General features: G+C 40.2%; 1 protein-coding gene across 1 annotated transcript; it reads right to left on the bottom strand.

The window, feature by feature from the left end:
• Nucleotides 1–731: 731 nt before the first annotated feature.
• On the bottom strand, nt 732–14,827 carry LOC117296604. The gene is made up of 3 exons (XM_033779622.1): nt 14,705–14,827; nt 3,197–3,675; nt 732–812 (listed from the first exon to the last, which is right to left on the bottom strand). Exons 2-3 carry the CDS (start codon nt 3,545–3,547, stop codon nt 732–734), a joined length of 432 nt encoding a protein of 143 aa, XP_033635513.1. The 5' UTR covers nt 3,548–3,675; nt 14,705–14,827.
• Nucleotides 14,828–19,380: the final 4,553 nt, after the last annotated feature.

Consider the following 19,380-nt stretch of genomic DNA (forward strand, 5'->3'; position numbering starts at 1 on the left):
GGTTTTAAGAAAAGACAGACAAAAAACCCAGTTCTAAACATGTGGTTGGAATCACTTGGAGACCTGGAACCTCTTTTTCCAAATTAAATCAAGATCAAATGCTCTGGCTTTGCTTCTTTATTCTTTGAACTTACCCTGAAACAACATCAAGGACTGGCGACAAAGTTTCAGTTTGGTTAGGATACTTCCTGAAACCCTTGGAGTTTTAAAGAAAAAGCCCAATTCTAAACATACCTGGAGGTTATTTTAATGGGAAGGTACACTTTTGGTAATTACTCAAAACAAATATTAACTTAAAAACTGACTTGGTAATGAGCATTGGAGAGCTGTTGATAGGAAACGACTCCATCTGAAGTAACGTAAGAAAGAGGTAATTTCTCATTAAAATAATAAAAGACTTCTAGCTAGAAGTCTTTTATTCCTATCTGAAAGCACACAAGGGTGTGTTTTTACAACAAGGGTGTGTTTTTTCTTTCATCAATTTCTCGCAACTTCGAAGACCAATTGAGCCCAAATTTTCACAGGCTTTTTATTTTATGGTTATGATGGGATACACCAAGTGAGAACACTTGTCTTTGACAAATTACCAAACAGGTACAGTGGCTTTAACCAAGATTAAATGTCTTGCCAGCAGCCAAGTTGCCTCTTTATGCTTTGAACTCAAACCTGAATCTGGGGTTTTAAAGAAAAGACAGACAAAAACACAATTCTAAACATATGTGGAGGTAATCCTACAGAGACGTGGTACCTCTTTTTCCAAATTTAGCCAAGATCAAATGTTCCGTCCGCCTGGTTGCTTCTTTGAACTCACTCTGAAACAACATCAAGGACATGGTAATGTTTTGAGACAAAGTTTCGGTTTTGTACCGATGATGATGTGTTTTTAGTCTACTTCCTGAAACCTAAATCTGGGCTTTTAAGAAAAGACCTGTAGACAAAATCATAATTCTAAACAAATGTGGATAAAATCGTCCAGCGACCTGTTACTTCTTTTTCTAAATTAAATCCAGATCAAATGTCCCTCTGGCCTTGTTTCCTTATCACCCCTTTTGGGAGTTGCTGGGTGTGTTCCTCTTTAATTCCCACGGCAACTAGAAATGCCTATAATTTTTGACCTACAAGTCAAGTATTTTCATCCAGCTAAAGTTTTTAACTCAAGGTTTTGTGACCAATACGCCTCTTAATATTTATGCATGATGTCATACATGTATTTCTTACCAAAACTGAGGCCTTGGGCGCACATCCATCACTTGCAGTGGCTGCACCCATCGCCTCGTTTTGAGTTAGCATTGTAACGTACCTCATGCATAAATATTAAGAGAGGTGTATAAATTGAAATGTGGTTGTTTCCTTGGTAACATTATGTTCAATGCACAATTCGTGCAAGACTCACCCTTTTACACTTGCCAGAAATACTGTCTAGTAAAAAATGCTATGGACAAGTAAACATGGGTAGAAAAGGGAAAAATTGACAAGAGCGGGATTTGAACCTGCAACCTCCAGATAAACGTGCCGGCACTCTACCAGCTGAGCTATCTAGCCTTTTCATCTAGCTTTCAAGTGCGCTATGATCTTGATTGAAGAGCGCCTTATAAATTTGAATTGTGAGGCCCTATGTTATGCTATATATTTGGTTTGCGGTAACACCATTTGGGTATCTACTTGCCAGGTAGAGTTTGTTCTTAGAGAACTGTCTTTCTTATTCTACTACCGCGGAGTAGATTGTTTGAGGGTTCGGGAGACTTCTCAGTTCTGAAAAAAACTGTCCTGCTTTTTAACTCTTACCCGGGCGGATGGTATAAAAAATAGGCTGGGACTGCTACTTTAGCTTATAGGATCATAATTAACGTCAGTTCTTAAATTGGTCTCAACGTTTCGACTAGCTTGATCTAGTCATCATGTTATGCTGTTACATTATGACATGTATGATGGCGGCCTCCCTAGTTTGTCAGTATCTTTGTTCAGGGGTGGCATTCAGAACCCATTCAGCTAACTGCCTTATAGCCAAGGGTCATACCAAAGCTAATGATACAACCTACATTGTATTGTATACAAATATTGACTGCTTCGAGCCGGGGGAAAATAAAACGCTACGGGATCACAGAGGGAGTAATAGTTTTAGACATTGCAAGAGTAAAAGCAGTCAATATTTGTTTTATAACACCCCAAACATTTCTAAATACTGTACTATTAAGTTACAGACCTGAATGCTACAATCCACGGACGACGCGAATACAGATTGCAAAAACTTTTACTGTGCTGCATGTAGTGTCGTGCAATCTGAAATGGTTACAGACTATTAATTTATCATCCTCGTACACGCAACGGATGTCTCGGTACTGCACGCCGTGTGATAGTCTCCGGACTATCGCACAGCAAACCGATGCACTATCACACGGCCGTCGTCTAGCAAAACTAAGACATGTCATGTGACGTGCTATAAACCAATGAACAGGCAGAATATTTGTAAGGGGTGTTATAAGAACCAACAGCAGACCTTACAGGGATGCAAATTTTTTATCTCAAATATCAAGCTATAAACCGTCGATGATGACACCAAATGCGATTGTGGCACATCACCCAAATCTGTGCCACACCTTCTACAATGCCCAACGCTTGATGAGCAGTGCTGCCTTGAAGACGTGATGGCAGCAAACAAGAAGGCTGTGAGATGCACCTGCAATCCTGGCCTTTAATTTGAAGAGTAGATGATGGACAAGAGAGAAGACGAACCACAAGGGAAAATAAGTCAGAAATTTGCTCAGCCAGTTTCCCTGGTTCATCAGCCCTGCAATTTCATCTTTGAGAGGGCAAGGCCATTCTCCTTTTGAAAAGGGTACTTCCATTGTAGAATCTTAAAGTCTATGGGATACTTTTGAAGGGGCACCAAGGCCAAGATCAGGGCAACGGAGGGTAAAATTCCTGGCCTGCCGTCGATTTCAACAAACTCTTCCTGACTTAGGATTAATCTTAAGACTGAGAACGAGTCCAGTTCCAGAACAATAGACGTTAGGACGCGTTGAACCCATCCTAAAGTTACATGTAGGACAAGTTATATTTATCCTAACTCAAGAATAACTCGTTTTAACTTAAGATAGGATTTATCCTAGCGTTTCGTGAAATCGGCTGCCGGTTTGTTACTTTAGAAAAAGTATTAACCAAAAATAAAAAATTTGAAGACAAATATTGTACTTACCATGATGTTACTGAACCACAACCTGTTCTCCTGTAGATTGGCCAAGTGCATCGAGAAGGTGTATCCCATCAAACTAGCAACGACCACACCCATCAGGAAGCTAACGACGGCAAAGTACCAGCGCAATGAGGCGCGGTCCTCGGCTGTGATTTCCAGTTCCTCATCGTCTGACAAATCATAGTCGGAATTGGTGACAGGCTCCTCGTCTGGTGTACTCTGCTGCTGGGTGCTTTCCATGGTACCCTCCTGATGGGCATTGGTCTCTGATTCCCTGGTGTCCGGCTTCATGATGGGATCCCCGGCAGTGCTTACAGGTTTTGGCGTGCTGTACGGAACTTTGTCCTCCACCATTTTGATCAATTCGTCAATGTAGACTTCCCACCTTGCATGTTGATGTACAAAGTACTCCTACATATACTGAATTGACAACGTCAGCTAAAAATATCACCGTTTCATGACTTCATGATGTTCTCAAATGCCTGCACAAGAAAACCAGACATGAAAATGTTATTAAAAAACTGATTTCAGTAAGTTTATGCTCAAATCCCTGGAGGAAGCAGTTCATGGTTGATGTATCTGACATCTGACAGGAAGAAGTTTGGTTTTGGTGCAGTCATGTTATTTCTGCATTGGTTTGCGGTAACACCATGTGTGTATCCAATCTCCTTGCCATGTAGATGTTCTTTTGACAACTTGTCTGCTTTTTACTCCAATTTTTTTTTTATGCATGTTGCCAGACACACAAGGCCTGAAGGCCACTTCAAGGTGTGGGCTACAATTGTTTTTTTTTTCCAGTAGCCGTTGCCACCTACTCCTAGGGCTGAAACAGGGTTACCCCTTTTACAGTCCATTCGGATGTAGGCTTGGGTATCATCAGTCCGAAGCCTAGCCGGTAGAGCAGAAAGTACTACCTCCCCAATTTTATGTAGCAAGTGTCACGACCGGGATTCAAACCCACACTCTGCTGATCAAACACCAGAGCTTGAATCCGGTACTCTTACCCGCTCGGCCATGACACGCCACAATACCGCGGAGTGGATTTTCGGAATACGAGACTTCTTGTGAACTGTCCTGCTTTTTAACTACTGGGTACTACCTGGGCAGTAAGTAGAAAGTTGACCTGGACTACTACTTTAGCTTTAGTGGATCGATGGGACTTCTCGTTATTAGTTTCACTGCTGCGGCGGGAGTTCTAAATGGTCTCAACATTCGACTTGCTTGCTCAAGTAACCGTCAAATATTTCTTCATCTCATTCCAAACCTCAGTTTAGGCTCCGGCTACGGCTCTGGCTTCAGCTTTAGGGCTCTGGGCCCAATTTCATAGAGCTGCTAAGCACAAAAATTTGCTTAGCATGAAACTTCTTCCTTGATTAAAACAGGATAACCAACCAAATTTCCGTTTGTTGCATATTGCTTGTTAATGGTATGCAGCTGTTGTTTGCTTATCCTGAAAATCACGTGGAAATTTGGCTGGTAATCTTGCTTTTATCAAGGAAGAAATTTCCTGCTAAGCAAATTTTTGTGATTAGCAGCTCTATGAAATTGGGCCCTGTTTGATAGTAAAGCACCTTGTGTTTTGTGCACAGTACCCAAACCCTTTTAATGGCACTGTACACATTTGATCATTGTCAAAGACCAGTATTCTAACTCGGTGTATCCCAACATATGCACAAAATAACTTGACTGTGAAAATTTGGACTCAATTGGTCATCGAAGTTGCAAGAATATGATGAAAGAAAAAACACACCATTGTTGTACAAAATAGTGTGCTTTCAGATAGGGATAAAAGGCTTCTGGCCAGAATGTCTTTTATTAATTTAGTGAGAAATTACCTCTTTCTCAAAAACTATGCCATTCTCCATAGCTGCCCCTCGCCTATGGAATGAGCTCCCCGCGGGTCTGCTGGAGGCGATCTCGTTGCCTGTATTCTAAAGCCTCCTCAAAACATTTCTGTTTCCCCACCGTCCTAGTTTGTTTGTTTTTCTTTTGTTGTCATATAGTCTCATGTAAAGCGCTCTGTTCTCCATAGAGCGCTATATAAATGCTTCATATTATTATTATGACTTCAGAGGGAGTCGTTTCTCACAATATTTTGTACTGTCAACAGCTCCCCGTTGCTCGTTACCACGTGAGGTTTTATGCTAAAATGAATTTTGAGTAATTAGCAAATGTGTACAGTGCCTTTAAGGGAGAACGCTGTCACAATGACAAGTCCATACAAAGGTTCATGGGATTAAACTATTTCCATCTGAATATTATAGCTATGTAAGCAGAGTGGTGGGTTTCTTTTAATCATTCCCATCGGCCAGTACAGGCAGTCTTCTCCACACTTAAGGCCCATTCACACGAGCGCTGCAAACGAGGGTCCCGTGCGATTTCATAACATCGATGTTATGAAATCGCAAATCCACGTCGTGTGAATGCTATGTATGTTACGAAATTACCTGGGTCCCGTGTTGTTCATAACACAGATCGAGACCTCCTCCAAAAAATCGCATCGATGTTATAATCACGGGGAGCCATCGTCTGAACCGAATGCCTGCGATCGTAATGAGGGACCGCTGCGTTGACACGTGAAGAACTATGGAGGAAGAAATGGGCGAACTATAGCATGCATATGTACATGTACATACATGTACATGTATATCTGCTCAACGCTGGACTACGATCCGTTTGGCTGGTGGGTTTTGTGGCCGGATGCTAGACCAGCCCAAACCTTGAAGCAAAAACATTGTTCAAACGGAAGCAGAATACGTCATTTGGCAAAGCTTTTAAAGTTTTAATTCACCATTTGTTATGTCTCATCAATAATTTCATATCTAAAAAACATTTTCATTCAACAATGTAGCGTTTTTAACGTCCACAAATCTATTAGAATCATGGAATTTTGTGTTTTTCTTCGACTCGATCATGACTCGACGTTGCTGGATCGCTGCATTTCAAGACAAGCTCAAACCTTGAAGCAAAAACATCGTTCAATCGCAAGCAGAATACGTCATTTGGCTAAGCTTTTCGATGTTTTAATTCATTATTTGGTATGTCTCATCAATAATTTCATATCTAAAAAGCATTTCCATTCAACAATGTAGTATTTTTAACGTCCAAAAAGCTATTTGAATCGTGGAATTTTGTGTTTTTCTTTTTTTAGCTTCGAAAACGTAACCCCCTTCCCGCCGGCCGACGGGATGAGAGTTACGTTATCGCAAATGTTTTTAAAATATTCTACATTTTATGTGACTTAACTGATTTCAATGAATTGATTTGTTTTATTCCTTTTAACTGTAAGGTTTTTAACTCAAGCCTCTTGCTTGTAGACTTTTGTCCATGCAGTAGGCCTACCCAAACGAGGGACGTATGTTTGCGTATGTGTGTGTGCGTGTCGTGTGAATACTCGCTAAAAAAATCGCACGCGGTAAAGGTGACAGACGGCTGGCGCCCTTAACCAGGGACCCGCGTTTGCAGCGCTCGTGTGAAAGGGGCTTTACAGGCAGTGGACACTATTAGTAATTGTCAAAGACTAGCCTTCACAGTTGGTGTATCTCAACATAATTATGCATACAATAACAAACCTGTGAAAATTTGAGCTCAATCGGTCATCGAACTTGCGAGATAATAATGAAAGAAAAAAACACCCTTGTCACATGAAGTTGTGTGCATTCAGATGGTTGATTTCGAGACCTCAAGTTCTAAATCTGGGGTCTCGAAATCAAATTCGTGGAAAATTACGTCTTTCTCGAAAACTATGGCACGTTTCTCACAATGTTTTATACCATCAACCTCTCCCCATTACTCGTAACCAATAAAGGTTTTATGCTAATAATTATTTTGAGTAATTACCAATAGTGTCCACTGCCTTTAAAGGCACTGGACACTTTTGGTAGTTGTCTAAGACAAGTATTATGATTCTCCTTAGGTGCATCACTGTGAAAATTTTGGCTCAATTGGTCATCCAATTTGCAAGAGAATAATGAAAGAAAAAATACCCTTGTTGCATTACTTAGTGTGCTTTCAGATGGATAATAAAAAGCTTTGACAACTGAAGTTGTTACTATTTGCGTGAGACCTCTTTCTAAAAAAACTACATTACTTCAGAGGGAGTTGTTTCTCACAATGTTTTACACTATCAACAGCTCTCCATTGCTCGTTACCAAGTAAGTTTTCATTGCTAACAATTATTTTGAGTAATTAGCAGCAGCCGATTTCATGAAACGCTAGGATTAATCCTATCTCGAGTTAGGACGAGTAACCTGTCCTAACTTAGGATGGGCTCAATGCGTCCTACGTATTTGGATACGGAACTGAACCCGTCCTAAGTCCTAAGATTAATCCTAAGTTAGGAAGAGTTTGGTCAAATCGACGGCAGTGCCTTTAATTATTCCCATCCGCCAAATCAGGCAGTCTACTTCACTCTTAAATAGAGGCCGCTTCAGGCCCGGTGCTTTACCGAGTCTCAAGTGAGTTCAGAACTTATCTATCACTGGTGTTGCCTTTCAGTTTAACTTGAAGCAGGCAAAGAAACTAAAGGAGTACCCAAAATTAAAATACCATGTGTCTCCCAATAAAGAATTAATGTAGCGTGTCTGAGCGCTTAAGAGCACCTCTGGTGTTTCTAATCAGAAGAGTGTGGGTTTGAGTCCCTGTCGTGGCATTTGTGTTTTGAGCAAGATACTTCACATACTTCTCCTTTAAAGATGGGACATTTAAGCATGTGTACTAGTGCATGTAAATGAACCCAGAACACTTAGCATGGAAGAGTATATTTAAGGGTTAACCCTGGGCAATTTCACAAAGAGTTCGGACTAGTCCTACATTAAAAACGTACGGCAAGTCTTAAGTTAAACGAGTAACTCGTCCTAACTCGAAATAAGACTAGTTTTAACTCTTTGTCCAATCCACTCCTAGTTTCTCTGGTCTGGTGCAAATAACAAGCACAATTGTGAACATGATTCATCAGGTTTGCTTGTACTACAGTGATTAAGTTCAATTTCTTCTTTCCCCCTACAAATTTTGCAACGATCCCCACAGCTTGTTCTCTCCCTCAACCGGAACATTTTGCTTTCAAGTATCCTTACATCTTTTTCTTCTTTTATCATTTTGTCCATCCTCCTTTAAAGGGAAGGTAAACGTTTGGTAACTACTCAAAACAAATGTTAACTTAAAAAAACTGACTTGGTAACGAGCATTGGAGAGCTGCTGATAGTATAAAACATTGTAGGAAACGGCTCCCTCTGAAGTAACATAGTTTTTGAGAAAAGTAATTTCTCACTAAAATAATAAAAGACTTCTAGCTAGAAGTCTGTTTTTCCTGTCTGAAAGCACACAAATTCGTCCAACAAGGGTGTTTTTTCTGTCATCATTTTCTCGCCACTTTGATGACCAATTGAGCCCAATTTTCACAGGTTTGTTATTTTATGCTTAATGATGGGATACACCAAGTGAGAACACTGGTCTTTGACAATTACCAAACGTGTACAGTGCCTTTAAAACCATGCACCTCCCCAGGCCTCGTCAATTTTTCTATAACTTCTCCCCTCACACATCGCAATTTCATCTTTCATAATCTTATTGCTCACTTCTCTTCATTTGTGTAACTGTAGTCAAATGTTCTCCAGAAATGTACCTTAATAAGGTACACACCTCCAGTCTTTCCAGGCTAGTGAAGCTTTCCTCATCGTCTTCCTTCTCTCACATTCCAATTTCATCTCCGTTTCATCTTGCTCTTCTATTACTAAAAGCTATACTCAATGGTTCCTCAAGGTAAATTTTACAGCCTCACCAATTGTAATTGTCTTCTACTTAATACAGCACATAACTTCAACCCTTAAAGGCAACTCAAACATCTTTCTTAGCCGTGTAAATTCTTTATCTTCTTTCTCCTCTCACATTCCAATTTCATCTTTCATTCCGTCTCGCTCTTCTTCTATTACTAAAAGCTCTGTACTCAATAGTTCCTCAAGGTATGTACACTTTGCAGTCTTACCAATTCCTGTCTTCTACTTATACAGTGGACACCTTCAACCCTTAAAGGTAACTCAAACATCTTTCTTAGCCTTGTAAATTCCTCATCTTATTTCTCATCTCACATTCCATTTTCATTTTTCATTCCGTCTTTCTCGTGTGCCAAGACTTAAAGCTATGTACACAATGGTTCCTCAGGGTACACTTTTAAGCCTTACCAAACCCCAATCTTGTACTAATAACACACCTTCAACCCTTAAAGGAACACGTTGCCTTGGATCGGTCGAGTTGGTCTATAAAAAGCGTTTGTAACCATTTGTTATAAATAGCATGATTAGAAAGATGTTTTAAAAGTAGAATATTGTAATCCGCACAAATTTGCCTCGAAATTGCACGGTTTTCCTGTTACTTTGCGAACTAACACGGTCAGTTATTTACATGGGAGTCAAAAATTTGCCTACCCCGTACATGTAGCTCTCTCCCCAACCCATCACCTCCAACCCCCAAAGAATATCATTCCTTCCTGCATTTTCCCCTCATTACAATTCTAAACTAAGAAGTGATCCCTCACATTCGACCTGGGATTTTGTTTTCCTCCAGTTGTTTCCTCCATCCCCAAAAACCTCCTTTCAACAAGCCTCAACATCCGATCTTATCTTACCCTCTTTTTAAAGGCACTGGACACTATTGGTAATTACTCAAAATAACTGTCAGCACAAAAACTTACTTAGTAACAAGCAACGGAGAGCTGTTGATAGTATAAAACATTGTCAGAAACGGCTCCCTCTGAAGTAACATAGTTTTTGAGAAAGAACTCATTTTCCACGAACTTGATTTTTAGACCTCAGAATTAGATTTAGAGGTCTCGAAATCAAGCATCTGAAAGCACACAACTTTGTGTGACAATGGTGAAAAATTTTCTTCCATTATTATCTCGCAACTTCGACGACCAATTGAGTTCAAATTTTCACAGGTTTGTTATTTTGTGCATATATGGAGATACACCAAGTGATAAGACTGGTCTTTGACAATATTACCAAAGGTGTCCAGAGTCTTCACAGTAATCTTACACTCCTCTACTTGTGCTCCCCTCTGATTCATCGATCTCCATTTAGCTCATTCTCACCAGCTGTTATCTCATCCACTTGTCCCCCTCCCTCTTTTACCCTGAAGCTCCCTCCTCCGCCTCCACCCCAAACACCCTTTCCTTTCTAATTCTACCCCTGCCTTTTCTGCTCATTTCAATTCTAAACTAAGTGTGACCCCTCACCTTCCATCATGGAATTCTCTTTTCCACCACAAGTCTCCACTTTAGGGCCCACAGTAAGACAGATGTTGAAAGAGACCCATAACAGCCCAACAAGGTGAGCTAGCAAATAACCAGGGCCCAATTTCATAGAGCTGCTAAGCACAAACGTTCGCTTAGCATGAAATTTCTTCCTTGACAAAAACCGGATTACCGACCAAAATTTGGTGCATATTTCTTGTTACTGGTATTCAGTTGTTGGTTGATTATCCTGAAAATCACGTTGAAATTTGGTTGGTAATCCTGTTTTTAGCAGCTCTATGAAATTGGGCCCTGATCTTATCTTGCACTCTTTTTAATCTTACTCTCCTTTTTTGTTTCCCCCTGATTCATTTGTACCTTTCCCCCAGTTGTTCTCCTCCACCTGTCCCCTCAAATCTTCCCGTATTTTTCTTAATTTTCCTCCCGAATCGCCCATCCTTCATCTCTCAAGACTCTTTCTCAGAGCTTTGAGCCACTCTCTCTACCCCTTATCATCATCATCAGGTCTTGCTCCTGTAGAGACAAGAAAGCAGTTCCTTTCAGTAGTAAGGCCAAATAACAAAAATAAAACCAGTTCATCGTCCCCTCCATCATCCTTTTTTGAGGCTGTATTCTTTCTTTCTTTTTCTTTTTTTTCATTTTGCTATTTTGTTTTCAAAGACAAATTTTCTGTGTACATGGGGACATACATATTTCTCTTTAAACTTACTAATCTTTTAAGAACTTGTAACAACATATTTAAGTACTTGAAGTGGTGAATTTAAACTGAAGAATTTGTGGCTAGTTGGAATAAAAATGCTTGGCGGCCACCTTTGAAAGAAAAAGAAAATAGGCTGTCCTCCTGCTCTTTCTGGAAAAACCTGGACGATCAGCTATTTTTTTTACGAGGCCTTAGACCCAAGATGGCATATTTTGAGTTGACTTCTTGAGCCCCTGGGAGCTTCTTATGATGAGGAATGATTCATTCCATGCTAATTCAGAATAGAGGGTAACAACATCAGATACGTGAGTGGTGAAACCCATTAGCTCAACGACACAGAAGGATCTCACAACATCAGAGAGGTTTATAAGTACCATTAATAGCATGACATCAGATTTTATCTCTCTATTATTCACAGATTTTCCCCTGTATACAGACTTATCAGTCAACTGAATATTGTGATAAAAATGATTTATCATAAGAGTGCGAGTGAATTTTTTCCAAAAGATTACACTTTGTTCCTGAATAAAACTAATAATATTATAGTACAGGGAGAAATATATCTATGGGTGCGTTCGTTTAGCTTCCCTGGGTCGACCCCCGGCGGTCTGCCCCGGTACGTTCGAATAGCTTTGACGGGGCTCACCCGGGTCAGCCCCCAGTGCCCTGCTTGTGGAGTGGGTCACTTGGGGGTGACCTGAGGTGCATGCCGTCACCACGAGAGGGCGAGTGTGATCGTTCGATTAGTTCTTTTTAGGGGCTCACCCGAGTGAGCACTGCGGGGTCGACCCAGGGAAGCTTAGCGAAAGCACCCAATGCTACATTTTAAACAAGAGGTCACACGGTTTAAAGTTGAACCGTAAGGCTTTTACTGGAATTTTTACTGGATCTGAATTTTGTTTTATAAGACCAGAATCGAAATGAGAAGAGGCTAAGAACTGTTTCATTAGAACAAAACACTAGAGAAGATTGCTCCCTTTTGTTTGATGGGTCATACTCAGCGGGATGAGACTCAACATTTGAAGCCCATTCTTTTGAGAGAAAAAAAGAAAGATTTTGGGGGTTGAACAAAGAATTGACTAGAGTGGGATTCGAACCAACGACCTCCGGATTAACGTGCCGGCGCTCTACCAACTGAGCTATCTAGCCCTATATTGGCGGTGTACCTATTTTGTCAATATCTTTGTTTGGGGGTGCCAGTCAGAAGCCATACAACCGTTAACTGACGTGTAGCCAGGGATCACACCCTAATTACGATACAACCTTTGTTCAACCCCAAAAATTATTTCAAAATTTACCCAGTCAGTTTCCCTTGTGGTTTATATTGATATATAATTAAAAAAATGTTGAAAAAAAAATAAAAAAGACCATCAGAGTCAGACTTTTCAAGTCAAGAGCTTACTGGTCCAGTGGTGAAATCACTGGCCTCAGGGCCTACAGTCCAGTGTAAATTTTGAGCCCTGACTCAGACAAAGAGAGGACTTCATGTATCAATGTCTACGTGTCAAACACAATTCATACAGTACCGTGATTGAAAAAAACTCTGTACTACTTTGCAGTTTTCCCTTTTCCAACACCTGCCTAGGGACAATGGGCTCATACAATATGAATTCCATTTCACCCTAGGGGAAACTTGGGGGAAAAACTGCTTAAAACAGAAAAAAAATTCCTCCATAAGGGTTAATGGAGGGCTACTTGTACAATGTCTGCTAATGAGGGGATGCTGTTACATGAATTTAGGAGAAAGATGTCATAGATAATAATAATGCAGCTCTTATTATGCTCTTATTGTTCCACCTGAGGTACATGTAATTTCAAAGACTAGAGCGTCCCCATTGTTTTTATACAACAAGGTATACATGCATAGCTATGTTCAAATTATTTATTTACCTGGGGATAGCACCACGTAACAGGTGCTGTGGGGCCGCACAGTCATTAGCCAACAAGCCAACCATACATAAAATACTAGGGCAAATTTCCTTCTCTTGGTTTAAAAGTGTCTTGCTTTAAAACTCATAAAACGACACAAGTGTCAGAACTGGGAGTCAAACCCACACTGTGCTGATAAAAAACAACACAGCTCGAGTCCACGGACCCCAGTGTGCTTGATTGACCGCTTGGTTACTTACTAGACTAGTTCTCATGGGTTTTGACCATAGAGTTATATATAAGAACTAGAGGGCGCACTGGTGATGCTGCTTGCACAAACGCGACGGGACCGCAAGATGACAAGCGCCATTCTGTACGCGCGTTGGATATGAAATACATGTTTTTTTTTGTTTTTTTTAACGCTCACACGATGCTGTTTGTTCAACTTACAAAATGGCCACACAAACACACGCTGTGAGATGGCTGTCTTGTAAACTTAGAAAATGGCCGCCTGCGCGCATGCCGGGGCGCGTATTTACTCCAGTGCCCCCTCTAGTTCTTATATAACTCAATGGTTTTGACGGTTCATGTCCATGATGCAAACATAGGCTTGATGGTAAATGAGACCAGCGTTGCGCGCTGCATATTACGTACCGGCCAAAACGCAATGTCTGTAATAAACTGTTGGTAATTGTTATCAGCGTAGCACGAAGCAATACCATTTATAAATTCTGGCAACCATATTGACTATTGTTATCGGAAGGTGAGGGTTTTATCATTTTTTGCAATTTTGTTTTTGTAGAGTGAATTTTCTAAAAATGAACTCGTTCACAACTAATGTGAGAGAAAAAAAAACACATCTCAGAGCCTAATTTTAGCGAGATCCGGTTTCACCTGAGAATTGTGGACATTGTGCAAACAAATTAAGGACAAAAAGTTCCAACCGACATGAGAGACCTATTGACTATTGTAGGATTCTTTTCATACACTCCACTAATGTATGACTGAGGTATTAAAAGGAGATGATAGCGGAACGAACTTAGTTCTAGGACTACATGTAGAGTAGTACAATGTACTAGTGACGCTAGAACGTATTATAACACCCCTTACCAATATTCTGCCTTTTCATTTGTTTAGAGCGCGTCACATGATATGTCTTAGTTTTACTAGACGACGGCCGTGTGATAGTGCATCGGTTTGCCGTGTGATAGTGCATCAATTTGCCGTGCGCTAGTCCTAAGACTATCACACGGCGTGCAGTACCCAGACGTCCACATGTGGCACAACTGTTTCAGCCGTTGCTCTCGACCAACAGGAATGAAGAAACTGTCTTATAAGAACAGGTGCAAGGTCGCGTGTCAAGCCCATGAATTAACACTTTTTACCGGTCATAAGCAAAGGTTTATACACACCAACGTGACGCGCTCTCCACCAATAGGAATAGCAAAACTGTCTGAGGTATTTATGAATGCATTTTTATAAAATAGGATTTAAACAGTTGAACGGTTCCAGAAACCAAAGGTTTACGTTTTGCCTCTAAAAACAAATTATGATGTTCACAAAACCATACAGCAGTAATGATAATAGTAGGCCCGTATCCGTATAATTATGCATATATGAATCATGTAAACACGAACAACAAAATCAACTTCAAACCTCGTCAATAAAACCTCAAAAATATCTGTACACGAACCTTTTAAATGCCTTCCCAAAAGATCTTGATATTTTAGCTAAAACTGGACGTCCTCTGTTCTTCTTTTGGGGTAAAAATGTCAAAAATCCGAGATGATTTTGCAGGCGGCTGCATCTCATTTCACAGTCGTCCGGTTGTCAGATACAACAATAGTCGGGAGACGTTCTTTATCTTTCAGGTATGTTGTGAGGTACGAAAAAGGGTACCAGTTCACTAGCGGTAAATTTTAAGCAGACGATCGATTGCATCCAATAAGTAAACAGTCATTCACTTTTCCCTCCCAATAAGTAACCAAGAGGCGTACAATCGTTAGGCGTACAATCGCAACTTTCACTCATTGATTATTACCAGGGTTGTTATCTACTCGGCGGCCAGTTGAGATGTTGACATCAATGGCTCGATCATCCCATCAATAAAAAATACCGCGAGAGTAGCATGTAGAGGTTTTTTTAAGGAAATAATGAAGAAATGGGGATGTGGGGGGAGGTGGGGGCATTTTGGGTATAATGAACCTCTATTCTTTATTTTGGGTTTTTTATTGGCCGGGGGGGGGGGGGGGTAATTTAAGTAGTGTTGAGTAGGCCTATCATTCACAAGTGGCTTCTACCAACTGTTATTAAATAAGGGAATCAATGTGTGGTGAAGAGGTTTTCAACTAGTGGTTTAATCCCAACGAGGCCTGGTTCTTGATAATTTTACCGAGACGAGGTCGAGGTAAATTATAAAGAACCAGGCCTCGGCGGGTTTAAACCACTAGTTGAAAACTGATTCAACACACTTTTTATAAAATAATACCCTTTCGGTCAAAAACATCGTTACTTTTTGGTCAAAAAGTAAAATAATTGCAAACTAATTATAATTGTTAAATGATTTCTTTCAACACAACACCCCTCCAGCTATGAAATGGTAAAGCCCTCCGCCGCCCTTGGGTAAATAACTCCTTATAAGGGAATGCTGTGTGTGCGCATCGCGCGTATCGCGTGATGCGGCACAGCTGTTTCAGCCGTTGCTCTCGACCAATAGGAATGAAGAACAGGTGCAAGAAGGTCGCGTGTACGTGTACGCACATGAATTAACACTTTTTACCGGTCATAAACAAAGGTTTATACACACCCACGTGACGCGCTCACCACCAATAGGAACAGCGAAACTGTCTGAGGTATTTATGAATAATCTTTTAGAAGAATGGTGTCCTAGAGAACGTGTGCAGGCCTGGGTTCATAATGTTGAAAAGGGCCGCAGGCCATTTCTTTTTGCAAGGGCAAATTATAAAATCTCAATGTCAATGGGGAAATCTTGAAGGACACAAGACCAAGACCAGGGGCAACAGAGGCCGATCAATTGATGATTTTCAAAATTGCCTCCAGACCCGTGGGACCCGGTTGACATATAAAAAGAGCGCAAAAGGTTTTTTTTAAGAGAAAACAAAGCAAGCAGAAACTAAAATTTGTTTACTGCTCATTGACAGCAATTAATTTTGTTAGGTTAAGTGTATTACGCTCCTATATTATTATAATACGTATTTTGTTTATGATGTACAGATAACTACGAACAGAAAAAACTTAAGGAGTAACCGTTTTGTAGACAGGGGGCCGGGGGGGGGGGGAGAGGGCTCGAAGATGGAAACATATAAAAAGACGGTGGAAAGTGGGAGAAAAAGTAATTAACTTGTGAATGAGGAAGGCTAACAAGGGGATATCTGTGGGGAAAAGGAGATGGCAAACACAAGGGGTTATTATTGCCACAGGTGAAAATTAATAGGAAAGAAAGTTAGCTAGAGGGCGCTATTGTTTTCAAACTTTTTGTATTACCAACAAAAGTGAATGACCTCGTTGAGTAAATTTCACAACGGGTATTCCAATTCGATCTAGGCCATCGCACAACTTACATTACATAAAAAGTGCATGTTTCATTGCATTACATGATGTTTTATGCACAGCTGACAGTAAGTGAAAACTTGAAATTTACCCCCCCCCCCAAACAAACAAAAATATATTTTAAAAAAATCAGCCAAAATTTACCACTTCACATTTTTTGAAGTGCTAGAGGGCGCTAGACAAAAATACACAGACTTCAAACTGTTCATGTGTTGGGAAGAAAAATCCCAACTAGGGGAAATGCTGATTTTCCTGCAATTGATTTTAACATTTTTAATGATCCACTAATTTACCTAAAAACACCCCTATCATAATATCAGTTGTATTTGGAACCATGGAGGTAGTGGCCTACATGTAGCAAGAAAACAAGACTAAAATATTAAAGAACATTGTAAATTTTGGTCAAATTAAAAAAACAAAAATTAGTTCAGAAATCACATCACAGACACAACTTGTTGAATGTGTCTCCATCATCACAGGCAATCAAGATCATTATATTTCAATTATTGTGATTATTGAGTCATCGGCACCACAAGTATCAGAGTGTTGCCGTGGGTTCGAACCCAGGTCAAGAGGCCGTTGTCCTTAATTGGACAACAAGACACTTGTTTTCCCCCTGTCATGGTACCCAACTGCCACGCGTTGTTGCTATAAAAAAACATGGTTCGGTTTCAAACATGGTTCAATAATGAAAAATATAATGTATGCATTTTCGCTGTAAATATTCAACAAAGTATATGTAGACAACTGCATGGCAGCTGAAACTTCCACAGGTGACTTGTGTGATTGCATTGTATTGATTTGGCGTATAAATAATATTATGGAAGTCAGCATTGTGTTGACAAAACTACTTTATGAAGTTAAAGTTGCTTTGATCAACCAGCCTTATCTCCCCATTTTGTTAAAACCGGAAGTGATTATAAAAACAATGTCTATTTGGATAGATTGTGCAGCGCTACTATACAAGCCCTGCGGCCCTTGTAGATTTTCTCAAAATTCAAGTCCTATTTCCAAGCACAAAAACTTGCTAAACACAGAACAGTATTGCTTGGCAGAATCAGGTTGCACTGTTGTGGCTGGTGCCCGACTCAATAATTACTTAGCAAAGAATTTTTTTCAAATAGTATTTTCTGCTAAACAACTTCATGAAATATTGGGCCCTTGTTGCTGGGCTGTTTGTCATGGCTGTCTTTTAAAGGCAGTGAATGGACACTATAATTATTGGTAATTACTCAAAATAATGTTTTTGCATAAAACCTACTTGGTTACAAGTAATGGGGAGAGGTTGATGGTATAAAACTTTGTGGGAAGCGGCTCCCTCTGAATTAATGTAGTTTTCGAGAAAGAAGGAAATTTCCACGAATTAATTTTGATTTCGAGACCTCAGATTTAGAGTTTGAGGTCTAGAAATCAAGCATCTGAAAGCACACGACTTCGTGTGACAAGGGTGTTTTAGTCTTTCATTTTTATCTCGCAACTTCGACTCGACCAATATTGAGCTCAAATTTTCACAGGTTTGTTATTTTATGCATTTAATGTGGAGATACACCAAGTGAGAAGACTGGTCTTTGACAATACTATTTAGTGTCCAGTATGTTTGAAGCAGGGTGTGCCGTACACAAAATCAGCAGTCACCAAGTCAATGTATCGAAAGTTCCTCTTCGTTGCATTCCAGTTTATCATTGAGATTTATACCTGAACACAAAAGAAAATTCCAGGTCAGTAGTTTGGTGAGAATGACCATAGAGCTGTCCTTGCTCTGGATTGGTTTAGATACTCAAAACCTTGAGAATTATTTTTATGTTGCAAACTGCGTATCAAACAAGACCTTAGATAGTTCATGTGCAAAAAATCTGACACCCATAGACGTTCCGACACCCCTATGTTCCGATAACTCAGCCTATAATATTCCAACACCCCTATATTCCGACACCCCTTTAGTCCGACCCCTAGCTCTATTCCGACAACTTAACCTCCGACACCCGACAAGTTATTTTGGCAAATTGGTTTGTTTTACTCTGATTTATAAGCAATAGTTTATAAAAACACAACTTGTATGACCCGCAATAGCCAATACAAAATTGCCTGAAATAGCCCCCTCTTGTGGATGTTACTTGTCTTACATTACCGTCGAACAAAGGATGTGTGATTTTGGGTCAGTTAGCTTCCCTGGGTCGACCCCGGTGTGTAGTGGTTTTTTTTTCTAGGAGTAATTTTTTTCGTGGGTAATTATCTGCACACGTTCGTCCTGGAAAAAAAACCCGCCACACACCGGGGTCGACCCAGGGAAGCTATATGAACGCACCCACAATCTACGAGGGCAGTTTGCGTGGCTGCAGAGAAATAACAGCTTTCTCAGACTTGGAACCTAGCAGAGTCTTTCTCAAAAAGTACATTAAACTTATAGGTTTCTATAAATCTGTCTGCTTTGTGCATCTCACTCTTTTCATTTCTTTCCACTTAACTTTTCTGTTACACTTGGCTGTGTGTGTTGTGTTATCGAAGCCTTTGACAACAAGACAAAAAGACCCTGCTAAGGTCAAAACATCAGGTCATTAAATATATTAAAAACCTTGTGATTGAAACTTTCAATGGAAAACAAATCCAGGTCCAGCTTTTATGATGAAAATATGATCGAAGGTCTTTGGATTCAGTTCAAAGCTTGTAAACAACTAGCCCAACTTGGTCTGGTATGCCTCTCTTTTAACATCGGTGTTATCACAGTAAGATGTTAAAAGAGAACCATAACTGCACAGCCCTGCAAGGTGGGCTAGCAAATAACCAGGGTCCAATTTCATA

This window comes from Asterias rubens, chromosome 11 (assembly GCF_902459465.1).
Source record: "Asterias rubens chromosome 11, eAstRub1.3, whole genome shotgun sequence".
NCBI classification, from domain to species: Eukaryota; Metazoa; Echinodermata; class Asteroidea; order Forcipulatida; family Asteriidae; genus Asterias; species Asterias rubens.